The sequence below is a fragment of the Drosophila biarmipes genome, chromosome 2R, assembly GCF_025231255.1.
Source record: "Drosophila biarmipes strain raj3 chromosome 2R, RU_DBia_V1.1, whole genome shotgun sequence".
NCBI lineage: Eukaryota > Metazoa > Arthropoda > Insecta > Diptera > Drosophilidae > Drosophila > Drosophila biarmipes.
The window spans coordinates 17,762,750-17,778,434 of NC_066615.1; the positions used below are offsets into that span (position 1 = coordinate 17,762,750).

At 40.1% G+C, this 15,685-nt stretch overlaps 2 protein-coding genes across 6 annotated transcripts in view; both read left to right on the forward strand.

Moving 5' to 3' along the window:
- Positions 1–15,685, forward strand: part of LOC108022615 (probable nuclear hormone receptor HR3) — a 34,344-nt gene that overhangs the window by 6,048 nt on the left and 12,611 nt on the right. Inside the window, exon 1 of one of the 4 annotated variants that reach the window (XM_017091656.3) lies at positions 9,421–9,552. The exons of the other annotated variants lie outside the window; for them this stretch is intronic. Coding sequence (XP_016947145.1) covers positions 9,423–9,552 — 130 coding nt within the window. The 5' untranslated portion in view covers positions 9,421–9,422. Of the gene's footprint in view, positions 1–9,420; positions 9,553–15,685 lie in introns of those variants that run through there. 4 annotated transcript variants of the gene reach the window in all.
- Positions 3,885–8,612, forward strand: LOC122818150 (GATA zinc finger domain-containing protein 16). Of its 2 annotated transcripts, none has more exons than XM_050887238.1 (2): positions 3,885–4,509; positions 8,034–8,612. In XM_050887238.1, exon 2 carries the CDS (start codon positions 8,244–8,246, stop codon positions 8,601–8,603), a length of 360 nt encoding a protein of 119 aa, XP_050743195.1. In that variant the 5' UTR covers positions 3,885–4,509; positions 8,034–8,243; the 3' UTR covers positions 8,604–8,612. The 2 variants fall into 2 exon arrangements, with proteins under 2 accessions (XP_050743195.1, XP_050743196.1); XM_050887239.1 differs by having other exon boundaries at positions 3,885–4,382.

The window sequence follows — 15,685 nt, forward strand, 5'->3', positions numbered from 1 at the left end:
AGGTGTACTTGTGTACAGTGAACAGTGTACACACCCCGTGCTAAAAAGAATTTCAATTTACAAGCCTCGATTTATTGGCTATTCACCTTTGTGTGGCTGCAGCAGCGGCAGCAGCAGCAGCAACAGCTACGGGCATGTGTCCCACTTTCCATAGTCAACAAACAGCAGCAACAGCAACAGCAACAGCAACAGCAACAGCAACACCAACAGCAACGGCTACAAAAACATGTTTTGACATACTAAATAAGCCGCTGCTAGGCTGACTAGCTTTTGGCCAAGTCTAGATGGTGTTCTTTATCATTAGGTTCTGTTAGCTCTTTTTGCGATTCTCCCTGCCCCGGCATATTCGCTTTACTGCTGTTGCGGCACAGCAACACCATGAGATACAGCGGCAACAGCAACAGCAACAGCCACACCACCACCGTTCTTCTGCTCGACTCCTCATATTTTTACCGTAGCACGAACCTTAGCGGTAAAAACGTCAACTACAAACTATACAGTTAACAAAAAGAAGGCTCGAACGGAGCGAGCGGGTCGGAATGAGAGAGAAACGCAAGCCCAAGAGTAACTGGCTAGAACAGAATTAACGTTTATGCACTGAAACAAAAGTTCGATTAAATTCATATCACACAGTGGTTAAATATCATAAATACAGTACATAGATACACAATTAACGTACATATGTTCAATAAGATAGCTATTGCAATATATCATATCTTGTAACTATTAAGTTTTATTTAAATATTTTAAGACTTAAGATAGTTAAGGCTAGAATACTTCAAGACCAAGGCGTACTAGAGTAAGGACCAGGATAGTATAACCTTTTCATGCTCACATTTATATCTCTCATAGCTACCAGAATTTAAAGATATTTGTTCTTTTAATATTCGATTGCAGCACACATGTGGTATACCATTCATTGGGGAAGTTTCTGATATTATAATATATTATCTTAACTATGGGTTGTTTTGACTTCTTCTGCATATTCTTAGGGTACTATAATATATGTACAACTATTGTTAATGGATTTTTTTCAGTGCGTGGGAGTGTAGGATAAGGGCGAGGGGGCGGCTTAGCTGAAAAATTGATTTAACAGCGCCTCGGGCCAGCGACTTGATTCTGCTCCCTCGGCCTGGCTCACTTGATGACTACAAATGAGTGTCAGGCACTGACACGACTTCTCATGCAGAAGCCCTATAGTTTCGGCCAAGATTGATCTATATTTTATAGTCTCTGTTGATATCTTGGCGCTGGGGGCCTCCGTGTCCACATGCATGGCTCATTAGCAGGCTGGGGCGGTGGCCAAAACGTCGGATTTTCTGCTCTTGTGATTGATGATCGAGGCGATGAATCGTTACCTAATTGCTGTACCCCTAGAACGGGAATAGATCTTTCGATTTGTTTTCAGCTTTGCTGCTTTCTCAATTCCAGAAGCTGAACAATCGATCTTTTCTGATAGGAATTCCTTCACAGTTACCGAATGTCTAAAAGTAGTAGCTTTCTATACTATACTCTCCCGTATTATAACCCAACGACACGAAAAAACTACATCACAAGTATTTGAAGAGAATCAAAGGGAAGTTAGAGTTACTTTTAAAACTCCACAAATGCTTTAGATAGTTTTAAAAGTACTATACTTAAAGATTTGAAATATTATAATAAAGCACCTTTAAAATTTCTAATTTCAAGGGAATTTGAAAATTATTGGTTGGTTAAGTACCTGCGGCGTGAAATTTTCAAAGTGATTTAAATCGTTTTCAAAACCCGTTCAGAGCCCTCCTCTTCACAAGCGGATTTGACAATGATTAGCCCACATAATGGTAGTTGGCAAAAAAGATGTAAAACTGAAAACATAAAGGTTTTCTTCATCCGAACCTTTCTGTGGATGAGGCGACCCTGAACGTGGTCGATGGACTTTGTCAGTCCGTCGTTTCTGTCGCCGTCGTCGAAGATGTCGCAACCGGGGGATTACGAGATACGTATCTGCACCATTGGAACTCACACTATCACTTTTGCGAAGGGGCATATTGGCGGCGTTTATTGTTGTAATTTCCCATATGAATCGGAGCCAGGTTCATTATAATTTGGTTGGACAACGCTTTGCATTTCATGCATGAATCTTCTTCTGCTTATTGGCCGGTCGTCTGGACCTGGTTGGATCCGTGGCTATTAGCCAGGTCAGCGCCGCATGAGATTTCGCCTCCAATCGAGCGCGGCGAAGTTTCATTATCATATTTTCGATTTTGCCAAACTTCAACGATATTGCCTGGCGATTTCGCAACGCCACCGTCTCATCTCTTTCTCGTCTATGCAAAAATCGAATTATGCTGTGCACACATGTATCTTTGTATCTGCGAGATGCATAGTTAATGGCTTTAGTATCGAACGTCAACGAAAATACATAAATTAACGTAAGCGAAATATTAATTTATAACTTGAGCGTAGTTTGTTTCTTTTGCGTTTTCAACATTTACATGGAAGCTTACTTTTTTATTTTGATTTTTTCGCTTGCTTTTCATTTTGGCAAACTTCGAAAGCAAATTGCCAAATGATTTAAACTAATTTTAACATTTTTAATTGGCCAGCAAACTCCGTGTGCAGTTCACCTTGAATGCTCGGTGATTTTTTGTCTATTTTTATTTAGTGGCAAACGAAATGGTTTGAATATTTATAAAATTAATAAATATATATGCATAAAAACTCATCTCTTTGCGATTTAACCCAATTTTTTGTGTCTCCATTATTTGAGAATTTCAAATATTAAAAAATAATATTTTTTAGTTAAATATGGTCTTACTTTCTATTTAAGGTTAACACAATATTAAACAGTATTTTATTAGTTCATATCTATTTATGAATTATATTCATTGTACAAGTTAATTTTATAATTTTTTTTACTACATGGAGTTTTATACATTTTTTGTTAATTTTAAAACTTTATAAATATATATTGTGATTAAAATCCTTGAGCTTTAACAACTCAATCAATAATCTTCATCAAAAAATGTTAAGTCTTGTTGTCACATTTTATTTCTCCTTAACTCTCTGTGGCCAATAAAACTTGTAACTGCCTATCTCAAGAATTGCTGAAATATTTTAAAAAGATTTTTGAATATCTTGTTAAAGGTTCCATAGTCCATAGTCCCTGCTGACTTTTAAAATGTGTTGCCTACCTTATGGCGCTTTAAAGCCACCATAGGCATCCACTTCCTTAAATTGAATCTGAACTATTAAAGAGCCACATGGCAAATTCAATATCCGAGTGCTTGTCGACAGGACTCGGGCGGTATAATTTAGGGCCAATTTTCCACTTCCGCCCCGCAAAAGCATTCGAGACAATTGGCCCAGTCGCCCGTTGAAAAGTAAGAAGTGCAATTAAATTGCAACTGCAGTGCACACATTTTGGCCTAAAAAGCAATTGACCTGCTAATTGAAGGAAGCGCCAAAAGCTCCCGCTTTCTCTCTCTGTCTCTTCGGCCCGAAATGAGAAACCGAGGAACTCCCCAGAGCGAGAAGAGAACGAGAGCGAGAGAGGAGTGACGAGGGCCCCCGCGATAACAGCTGATTGCGACTCTTTCGCTGGCGAGCGGTTGCCATAGCGAACGAACGGCACAAAGCGGACGGGGCAAAAGTGGGTGGGGGAGCTGGTGGGGAGCCGGGCGGGTTGGGGCAGCGAACTGAGGAAGAAGTCATCGGCACAGAGACACATATACCCACTTCTCTCTCTTGCGCTCTCACTCCATCTCGCCGCCGCTCGCCGCTCTTTTGGGGAGCCTCTGCTGCCGCATTGCGGCGCTGCTGCCGCGCGGCCGCCGTCGCTGCCGCCGCCGCACGACGACAACGAACAGTCGATAACATTTTGCGGCACTCTTCAGCTACACCTCGTATTGAGCGTTTCGCGGCGGCGGGTTACGATGCGTGGCGCGTTGTATCTTTATTATTAATTATTTGTTGTTGTTGTTTATACTCTGTACCGTTTTATTTCCCATCGCATCGCTCGTGTGTGTGTGCGCGCGTGTGTGTGTGTGCGTGTGCCTATGCGTTTTGCCCCCAAAGTCCCCCAAAACGCCTCACCACCCCCCCAACTCCCATCACTCTGCCGTGAAAAACCCCCCGAAAAGTGAAGCAGAAGAAAATGTACTCAAAAAGGCAAAACTTCGAAACGCGAGTGTGTGCTAGTGAGAAAGATATATAAGTTACAGCCTTGCAACATGCGGCGGCAGATGAAGTTTGTTCGGTTTCAGATCAAAACAAAATCATAGGATATCGCTATACATACAGTACCAGTCAATCAATCAATATCGTGTGCATTCAAATTCCACATCGTGCCTAAAACTGCAACTGCAATCGCGCGCCCTCTCTCTCCCACTCTCGCTAAAAAGGTGAAAAACACACTCGAAACGGAAACGGAAGTGCCAGTGACGTAATACTCCCTATAAAAAACCCAGGAGAATCCCTCCCACAACCCTCCCCTCGAGATTGTGCAACAAAAACAAAGCCAATTTCCGTGTATGTGTACGATCTACGGCCCAAGTGTGTGTGTGTGTGTGTGCCACAAGGATGGCAGAAAATATTATTAACAAAAATGAAAATCCATCGGGAAAAGCCCTCATCGCAGCACGGCGAAAGCAGCCCTCGCAACTTGGATAATTTATTGGAATAATCTATTTGCCCCTAATTGGATGGCTAACCACCAGTTTTCGGATATATCACACGATCGGGGATTTAACGATTGGGAAACAGAAATTTATGGCATCGTTTAGGCTAGTTTGTTTTATAGATGCTCTATGGGTTCTGGCCCTTGGGTGGTTATTAGGCACACGTGCCTAATACTTCAATAAGTGAGTGCAAGGCGATGAAATTTAATTGAATAGTTCGATATTTTGTAGCAGTGGGGTCTGAGATCTACAGGTTCAACGACATTTTAAGGACAAACCTTTTGTAATTCGCTGAAATACAATTTTCCCAACTCAGATTTTTGTTACTTACCAAAAGATATCTTTTACTTTAATTAAGGATTGGTTATCTTTTAGTATCTACAATCGAAAATATAGTAGAAAAGAGATTTCTTCAACCAGCTTCTATTGAAAGAACATTATGTTCTTAAGGTGAAAGCACTTTTTGAGTACTCTACTAATATTACTTTAGATAAGTTGAAATATATTTCTCCCTATCTTAGGTTTGGAGTTTTTGATACTGCGTACTTCGAGGTTTTGATACCCATTTCTACTTAAATTTCTGCATAGCCCGCAATCCCGGAGCATGATTCACAGACTCTACCCATGTGCCTCTAGCAACGGTTGTATCCCCATTGGCCAGCGCATGTAGGAAATAGTTTCCCCCAATTAACAACCCCTTTTCGAGCCACCATGGCCAACTGTCAGCTGAAAGCTTTTCGCAATTTTTCACAGGGCTCTCAGTATCTGTTACTCGGGGCTTCTGGGTCCATTGTCTTTGGAGATCTTAGGAGACCGAACGGCGAATCTCTGGGCACAAAGCCCAGAGATGCTATGCCCTTTTCTTGTCCACAGCTTCTGGGCCCTTTGTTGCCGCTGCAGTTTTCCGTCTGTGTCCATTGTGGCAACTTATGATTATCAACAATTGTTATTGTTGTCGTTAGAAGCAGCTCGGAGGCGGCAGTACGAGTGCTTGCACCGACTTTCCAGTTCAGCCGAGTTCAGAGCAGAGCAAAGTCGGTCGTCGCCAGCACCACCCACTCGGCGCCTCCTGCCGCTGCCGCCGCTGCTGCTTCTCCTGCCTTTTTAGTCGACTGTTTGCATTACCGTTAGTGGAACAACATTGCTGGGCACACACACGGGCGGCACACACACTCGCACACCCCATGTGTCGCCCCATAAGTGTGCCACCCCGGCAACAACAAGAACTGGGGATGCACGCAGAAAAATACCCGAAAAGATACATTCTTGGAGATACTTTCTAGGAGTTACAGTATGGGTTTAGCTAGGTTTCTTTACTATGAGTCAATTGTTTTTAACAGATAAGTGATCTGAGTTTTATTCATTATATGTTAGTATTTTCAATTATAATTATAAAAAAAGAGTCTAAGAATTTTAACAGGTTAGGTTTTTATTTTTTTGAAAAATAATAGATAAGGAAAATAAAAAGTAATTTTTATTTATTTATTTTAAACAATTATTCAATGAAAGAAGGAAAGAATAATTTATTTTAGGTATGATTTATATTATTTTTTTTAATGTTAAACTTTTTATAAATGTAAATTGTAATAAAAGGATTTTTCTTAAATAGTTGGTTCTTATAAGAAAATAGATGTATGGGATCATAACTAGAGTTCATAACTATGATTTGATAGAGAAGAATTTCAACAGATTACCTATTATTACTTGATCATATAGTCTTATATGATTACACACGTAAGGGAATTAGGGATCATAACCATACAGTTTTGTAAGAGAAATGGACTTTAGGAGATTACCTCTTCGGACTAGCATTTCGAACTGCCTTTCTGGCCGTGTAGAAGCGGAAAACAGCCTAAGCAGAAGTCCCAGGCGGAAAAGTGGGGGCAGCGGCATGGCCCACCCATAGGTCATTGGTCTTTTTCGTCGGCGTCAACGTACTGCGATGGAGCAGCAGAGGCAGCAGCAGCAGCAGCAACAACAACACCGGCAGCAACAGCCCCAGCAGCGCTGCCACAGCGACGCCGGCTGCGCTGCCTTGTAAACTTTGTCGTCTGATTTGCTGTCGCTCTGTTGCTGTTGTAACTGTAACCGCCTTCGGCTTCTGCCGCCCACTGCCCACCCCCTCGCGCCGAGCGCTCTCTCTTTCTTTCTCTTTCGCCCTGCTCCATCATCGGCTTGACCGGCTCGTTAGCTTTAGTACCGTTAGTAAGTTCGTTGTCGCTGCGAGAGAATTTTTCATTTCCACTGTGGTGGGGCTATTCATTTTCATTTTCCTTTCAGCGTTTTCTTTGCGTTTCGTCTATATGTAAATTTCCCGCTGGCTCTGCCTCTCCGCTTCTCCCACTCTCCCACTCTCCCTCCCTCTCCCCCTCCCTCTCTCTGCTTCTGAGCTGGCACAATTTCAGTGTTGTTGCTGTCGCTTTGGTGACGTATTTTGTGTGTCTGCCAGAGGCTTCCGCATGGCCACCCAAAGCCACCCCCAAACCACCAACAAAGTGATTACACTCCCCCTCCCCCTCCCGGCCGCCCAAAAAAGAAAGAAAGAGAGAGAGAGAAAAGTAAAAATGTTTTATATTCATTGGGTTTGCCGGCTCGTTTGTCGCTCGTCGCTCGTTTTTCCACTGTGCCTGTGTGAGTGGGTGAGTGAGTGTTTGAGCTTTGGGTCATAGAACTTTTTTCTATGTTTACCCACACCATGGCAGGGGCACGAGCACACCCACTATGCCAGGCGACGAGATTTATGCGCTGCATTTCACAGTTTTTCCCCATCAGAGGCAGACCGAACCGAACCCCCGCCGTCTGTCTGGGCACCCTTAAATCCCATTTCTCTATCGATTTTCCACGCTCATGTCCACACACTCGTCGGCGGCCCAAAGGGAGTTGCCAACCGAAAAAAGGGAGAGCTGGGGGCTGTACTCCGGGGACTGGGACCTGGGGTTCGGCACAGTTCCTGGATTGCAAAGCCTGCACGGCGAAATATGGGTTTTCAATTATGAGATACATTTAGCATGTGCTGTATCTGCTGGGTTAAATAACAACATAGGTAACCATAGACGGGGCTTGACAGGATTTGTTTAACCATCTGGTATGGGTAGTTATTGTAGGATACAAGTTTAATGTTATAGTAGTTTAATTTAGGTATAATGGGGATTGGGGTTGCGATGGGGTTTTAAAATTTCTTTGGAAACTTATATTAAGTTGATCTGTTAAAACAAGGAAATAATTAAACTAAGATCTTATCTTTTGTTATATACAAAAAAGTAATGAATTGGTGAAATATCCACACACACACACACTTGGTCCCAAATCAATCGATCCTTGCTTATCGATTGATCGAAGATCGCGCGGTTTTCTATATCTATTTCCCCCTTGCAGACACCATTCCCGTGCAATATGCTGAATGCCATGATTTGGCCATGGCTGACAGTGCGTAGCAAGAGTATTTACATAACTGGCCAAACCATTTTGTACATCAAAGTGTTCAAGCTGAGGGCCTGAACAAGAGTCGTGTATTGTCAAAGAAAAACAGATGAACGTTTCCAAGGCAGCGACAGCTCGAATCGATGAGAAACAGATTGCGCCTAAATGTCTTCCGGAATTAATTGTCGTGAAATTTTCGTATTTTTGGAAATTTTGATTTGGAATCAAGCAAAACAGAGAAATCGACAAAACAATGAGCATAGCAACAACAAAGGCAGCAGCAGCAACAACAATAAGGAAACCAGCAGCAGCAGCAGCAACAACAGCAACAGCAACAAGCAACACAATAAAAATCACAGCAACCGTAGGAGCAGCAGCAGCAACAACAACGCAGTGAAAGTGATACAGCAGCAGCAGCAGCAGCAACAACAACCACTGCCCAAAGCAACCAAAAACAAAAACTACGGCAGCAACAACAACAGCAGCAGCAGCAACAACAATCTGCACATACTGCAAAAGGGTTGAAGGTGCCAGTTCGATTTACATGGATATTATCAAATCATAGAGAATTGCTTTAAATAAACGATAACGATAGCGATAGATAACTAAAACAAGTTTAATACATACGCGAACAAGTGTCTTATTAACGAATAGTTTGATAAACAAAGTAAAAAACAGACAAATAAGCAGATAATTAAGCGGCAGCAGCAACATATAACATCAGATCCAAACAACATCAACAATTTAGTACCTACAGGCCTGACAACGTTAGATCATTATATACATACATATAGATATATAGCGATATACAAAATATATATACACGTGTATATCTCGATTGGCAAGCCCCCTCACACCGCCCCCCGCCCCCGTCTCACAAAAAGATACAAAAAAAAAAGAAAAACACCCACACACACTGTGATAGTTATTGATTCACACTGAATGCGAAAAGCGCTGAAAATTCATTCATAAAATAATAAAATCAATCCGCGGACTAAAGGCTAGAGACCAAGTGCAATAAGACGATAGATTGGCTAATACAATTGGATCCGGAGGGCAGCTATATAAGGCATATATATCTATATATTAAATACTGTATACAACGTTTTACATATTTACAAAACCCCAAAACAACGCATTCATTCAAAAGATTGCGCATACGCCGCGTATGGCCGTCTGTGTGAGAGCCCGTGTTCATCGGCGGTTGCAGCAACTGATAGCAAGTGTACACAGCCGTGGCCACAACTCCAGCTACAGCTACTTCACCAATCAACTGCAGCGGCAACAGCAAGAGCAGCAAACGTTGCAAACGTCACCAAAGCTTCGCATTTCCCACTAATAATTATGTATACGCAACGTATGTTTGACATGTGGAGCAGCGTCACTTCGAAACTGGAAGCACACGCAAACAACCTCGGTCAAAGCAACGTCCAATCGCCAGTGGGACAAAACAACTCCAGCGGTTCTATTAAAGGTAAACTACTAAATTTAACTCCTTAATTACCCGTAAGTAGGAAAATATATGCAGAAAATAAAAAAACAAGATAAGATTTCTATTGTAGAGACACAAAAACTGTTTTAGGAAATCCTAACGATTAAAAATTCAGATAAAATAAAGAAATACTTAAAAAAAAAAAAATAATTTAATAATCATAATTTTTATATCGAGAAAAACCCTATCCTGTGAACTTAAGTACAACATTTTACAAATAGGAAACCTTACAATCTTTATAAGGAAATGTATGTAGTATCTTATTATATATTTTATTAACCGGGGCTCTTAAAGATCATATAAATTGAAAAATAAAATCATTACCAGGCTTAAGAGGGAATATATATATTATTCATATATATTATATGATCTCATGGTATAATATATTTAATTACTTCTGACATACATTTATGAATGCTGTGTTTGTCATTTTACATACAAAGTTATACAGTTTTGAAACAGCCATAATCCCGACCACAGGCTAAATATTTATCATAAGTATTAGTTCCGCTTTCAAAAATACGATGCAAATCAACCATCTTGAGTCCTTAAGAAAGACTCTGTCTCTTATTCACTTACCCCAAAGACGGCAAGTGAAGCAAGCGACAAGTGTGAACTTTCATCCCGCTAAAGGCAACAAGAGAATTGCACAAAGCAGCAACAGCAAAATAAAGTATGAATTTAATGAAATCCAGTCAAGTTGCTGGTTTTATGTGGCAGAGTCACTCAGTCAGTCAGTCAGTTGGTCTCTTCGTTACTTTTGTATTTTCGTTGGCCTGGCAGTGAAAGTCACTTGGGTTTCTCAACCAGCAGCAACCAAAAAAAAAAACAAAAAAAAATTATTTAAGGGAAATCCATGAAATTCGTAAATGAAGAAAGACAGCCAAATGAATATTACGAAACCCCAAGCCACTTGCGTGAGTTTTTGCGAGTGTGTGCGAGTGGTTTGTTGCCTTTTTGCATTGACAATTCAACTAATTCGAAATGGCAATCAGAGAACAGGAAAAGAGACGGCCACGGACCCTTTCCTCGCCGCTGCCATAGACAAAAAGATACAAAGATACAAATTGTATATGTAACATGGTCGTCATAAAAAGCGTACAGCTGGAGATCATAATAAAATGAAATGGAAAAGAAACTTGCGAATTAAAATTCGCGGGCCAGTCATAAAAACATACGTATATATATGCGATATTGTAATGCCAACAAAGTTTCGGCAAGCCTTATAAATAAATATTTTACTTCGTGAGCGATGATGTATGAATTGCACATTTGCGAGTATGCGTTTGGTGGGCAGGTATGGGTTAATTAGCCCATTTCATTGTATTTTACGTTTATTGGGCAGATTTGTTTATTTCTTTTGGTCTTTACAATTGACTTTATTGTACTTTTGGATCGTTTTATTTGTTCGAAAAGAAAGTAAAGTGCTGAAAAAGAAATATTTTTGAAACTCTACAGGATCAGTATCTCAGGGCTAGCTTATAAAAATAATTATAAAATTATTATAAAAATAAAAGAATTATAATTTATAATTATAAAAATAATTATATTATATTATAAATAATTAAACTTTTATGATATTATCAGGGGATTATGATTATTGTCAAGTCCTTGAATCCTCAAGATTTGTTCTGATAATGAGATACAAATTATAAAATATTCATGTTATATTTTAATGATATAATTTCTACAGCAGGAATTATTTAAATCCTATATGATGATTTCATTGGTCTCAGTTAAGTCATTAATTGAAACCATTAAGTCACTCCTCTGCAGGACTTAAAGTCTTGGGGGAAGGACCAAATTAATTCGAATTTAATTGGGGTGCTTTGACCTCTTAGCGGGTCGGCTGCAATTAAGTTTTGGTGGGGAACATGGAGGACATTATTTCTAACATAAATCTCAATCGCGGCCAGCAATCTATCCCCGGGTTTTCAAAGTTGCGTGTGAGTAATTAAGGGAGCTGCATGGGTGTCGAAGGGGTCGGGTTTTCCCCTGGTCACTGTTACTTTTGGCTTGCAATTTGCCTTTACGACTTCCGCAAAATCAACTCTTATTTCTTTATTGAAATTTTCACTTTTTCGCTGCTGCCACTGCGTTTCGCTGTGGTGTTTTCGCCTTTCTTTCGGTGAAACAGATAGAAACGTAGGCAAAGTGAAAGAAAGAAATTTTGCGGCGTAAACAGAAAGCGGCCAAAAAATGAAACTTAAAAAGCGAAAGAGTTGACAACATTGGCCCTTTGGTAGGAGAAAGAGGGAGAGGGGGAAAGATAGAGAAGTGGCAACAATAAAAAATATTCAAAATGCCAGACCGAAAAAGTTTTGTTAAAGTGAAATGCTGCTGCTGCTTTAGCTGATTGTGTAGTCCGCTCACAAACACATGCGTGCGACATAAAACAAAAAGAAATGTGTGGAAAAAAGCGACCCATGCAGGCCCAAGCCCAAACCGGCCCGCCCCCCCTTGCCCCCCTGTCCGCCCAACGCCCCTGCGAGATAGTGCGAACGCCCGTTTAACACTCGAAACAAACGAAAACCAAAAACTATGAAGCTACAAAATTTCTGACGGCCTGAGAAAGTGTGCGTGCGCCCAGGGGCGTAGAACGGGGTCTCTAGAAGTGGATCTCCTTTAGGTTTAGATGGGATTAGGCAGTGCAATTCTATAGATACATTAGAATATTATAGATATTTTGGTATTTAAAAATAATATTTTGTTTAGAAAATTTAACACAGGTTTTATTTTATTTTGCAATATCTAACCATTTCTTCCCTAAAAGTGTTAACAAACCCCCCTTCAAACGCCCCTGTGCATGAGTAGTTTCTTTCAGTGTGTCTGTGCGAGAAGCGCCAAAGCACACACACTCATACAGCCATACAGTCACACATCCACAATCATCATCGCCCAGCGTCAACATAGTAAAAGTCTAAAATCGAGGAAAAAATTATTTTCGGCGGTCATTCAACTCGCACGCAAACGCACACTTACGCACTTCTGATAGAGCAAATGAAATGGGGGGAGAGTGAGTGAGAGCCAGCCGGAGTGGGAGAGTGGGAGAGAGTGCGTGAGAGCGCTGCGTTCGTTGACTGTTATGCGGGAGCGTGCGTCGACGTCGACGGCGCCGCCGGCAGCGCTGCCCAGACCACGCACATTACAACATCAAAAAAAGAGAAAAAAACACAACAAACAATGGGCAATACTACTTTCTATGGCTTTTTCCACTTCTCCCCCATTTCTATTTCTCTTTTCAAACAAACCGAAATTATTATTTATGCAGTCAAAGTTTTGGAGCCATAAAAGCGAACGGCAGAGCGGGAGAGAGTGGCAGAAGGAAAGAGGGAAATTCTTTGTTTGACAATTATTGCGTGAATTTCCACGATTACGGGCTCTATCGCTCATGGAAATGCCGTATTAATTGCCCATCGTAGAAAAGTCGCCGAACTTTTGACTTCCTATTTACTAACTTCTTCGATTGAGCACAGACGATAAATGGTTATAAATAGGATTAGGGCCTGTACTTCATGATCAGTTAAATTGGAGTTGGGATGTACTGAAATATTTTATGAACTACTGGGGAATTCGAAAAATGTATCTGAAACAATGAAACTGTGCATGCATAGCTAAAAACAAATCTCTATTCTTATTAATATGATAAGAAAACTTTATAACAAGGTGCTGGAAATGTATATGTAAGAAGCAAAAGGTTGATAGCAGATGCAGAAAGCAATTCACGCTTTAATATGAGTCGTTCCCTCTTCCTTCTTTTTTAACACTTTACAAAAGAAAATACAAATCTGTAAACAGGTATTTTTAACCTCGCAAAATACTTTTCGATTTTGAAGAAAACCTTCCAATTTAAGCCCAACATTAATGAAAATAATTTTAATTATATATGATGGCACAAATTTAAGGCTATTCTTATGAAAGAGATCCAAATATGTTTAAGTATTTTGAAATTTATCAATTTTTTGATCTTAATAAGCTTCGCTGAAATATATTATGCTAACGATATGATATGTGTCCTTACCAATGGTTCTATTCACAGTAAGAAAAGTATCTTCCTAATGATAGTTGGCTCTTGTAATCCCAAGACCTTTCACATGGTAAAAACCGACAGGAACTTAAACTCCTGCAGAAATACCCATTATTTGACAGATGTTTGAAATGAATATGGGCGCACTTAAGCACACAAAATTCAGCGAGCATGTTCACGCATCTCTCCAGTTCGAAAAAAACTAAATTTGGCTTGGAATTTCCCATCAATTCCCACCCCCATATAGCCATATAGATTCCGTATGTGGAGCATGCAAATATTTTGAAATATTCTGCTCTGTCTGCTGGAGGCAAATAGAGTAATGTGTTATTTCGCCTGGTGTTGTTATTGTTCCCGAAAAGTTCATTCGCTTGTGTCCTAGAAACCCATGAAATGCAGAAACCATACATTTATTTATTCAGATAATTTATGGAAACTTACAAGAACAAGAGCAGGAGTGTGGCCAAATAGATGAGTAAACAGGCGATGGGTTCAACGACCCCTGGGCAGCATAATCGTGCAGATAGTGACAAGTGACAAGGAGCATGTGCGGACACTTGTCAAAACCACAGCCCTACCCATCGAATTGTCTGGGAATTATCAATCGATTTGGGGAAGATATGGTGTATTGATTCAGCGGCACGCTTTAAGTTTGGCTCCGATTCGATTTATCCGAAGCGATTGATTGTTAAATGTTTATTTTCGGACTATGATCAGCGACAGAGATGGAGCGCTCGCTATCTCTTTGTCTTTCTCCACAAACTATTGCTGTCTAGCCTTACGTACAAGTAAGGCAAAAATACACTTTTTACATATACAAGAGATAAGCTTAACCACAGAATGTGTGTCATAAGGCCACCGCAACTTCAATGCTATATACGAAAGCTATAGACAAGACATCAAATAGACTGCTAGACTTGAGTGGCGAATGAAAACTAGAAAGTTCTATAGTTAAAGTAGATATTACTAGTAACACATGGACTATCTATAGGGAAGGTGGTAAAATTCCAATAAAACCAAAAGTGCATCTGGTATATACCAAGATCCAAAAAATACTAAATACTATTAATGCATATGGCCTCGATTTTGTGTTAGTTTGATTTTAATAAGTGTTTTAGAATCAGTTTTTATTAATCAAAAAAATTAACAAATCCAGAAATATTATTTTTAACAACGAATTCTTGAGTTTTTGTTCTATTTTCTGTCTGTCAAAAATACCAAAGATACATTTGATATAAGTAAAATGCCAAAATACCAAAATCATTTGAATTTAAATGTATACCCAAAAATACCTCTTTATAACAAATGTAATACAAAATTATTAATTTTATTATAGCTAATTGTTGTCTCCGTCTATACATATGAATGGACAACTTCTCAATATAATTTAACGCTCTGTAATATTGGGTTAATTGCTGTTCTTCGAATGTGAAAATGTGCACTACACACCACGAGAGCATATAATGAACATCCGTTCAATGAAGTACGCTTTCGAAAAATGTAATAACCGAAATGACAAACGTTTCCATTATGTTAGGCAGCGGCGAAAAAATAAATTAAATGATATTATTCTAGTAATTATAAAGCAGACATCAAATGCGATGCATGAGTGGGCCCCGGCCTGTCGTCCTCCCCCCTAAACCAACCACCCAATGCAACAGCCCCCAGAAAAATACCCCCCCCCCCCCCCCACACACACACACACACAACTATTATCCCACAGCTGCGTATCTTATCTATGCAACTCTTCGCATAGTTTAACGTTTTGTGCGTGCGTTTGTCACAAATATATACGAGGTATATATCTGGGGGATACTATGTGTGTGTATCTGTATATTCGCGTGATTACTTGTGAGTGCATATACACACACGATTATATATATAGGCAGCAAATAAAAGATTGCATGTGCCCCACAATGCAGACACAAACAGATTCACAGACATTGCATTTGAGTCGCGTCGCCAAATGAATAGACAAATATACACACGAAACGCACACAATTGCAGGCAGCTCCAAGCACACACACAGATACAAGCGAACGCACACTTAGACAGAATGCAACGCCAACATTTGTGGAGGCAAAGCGC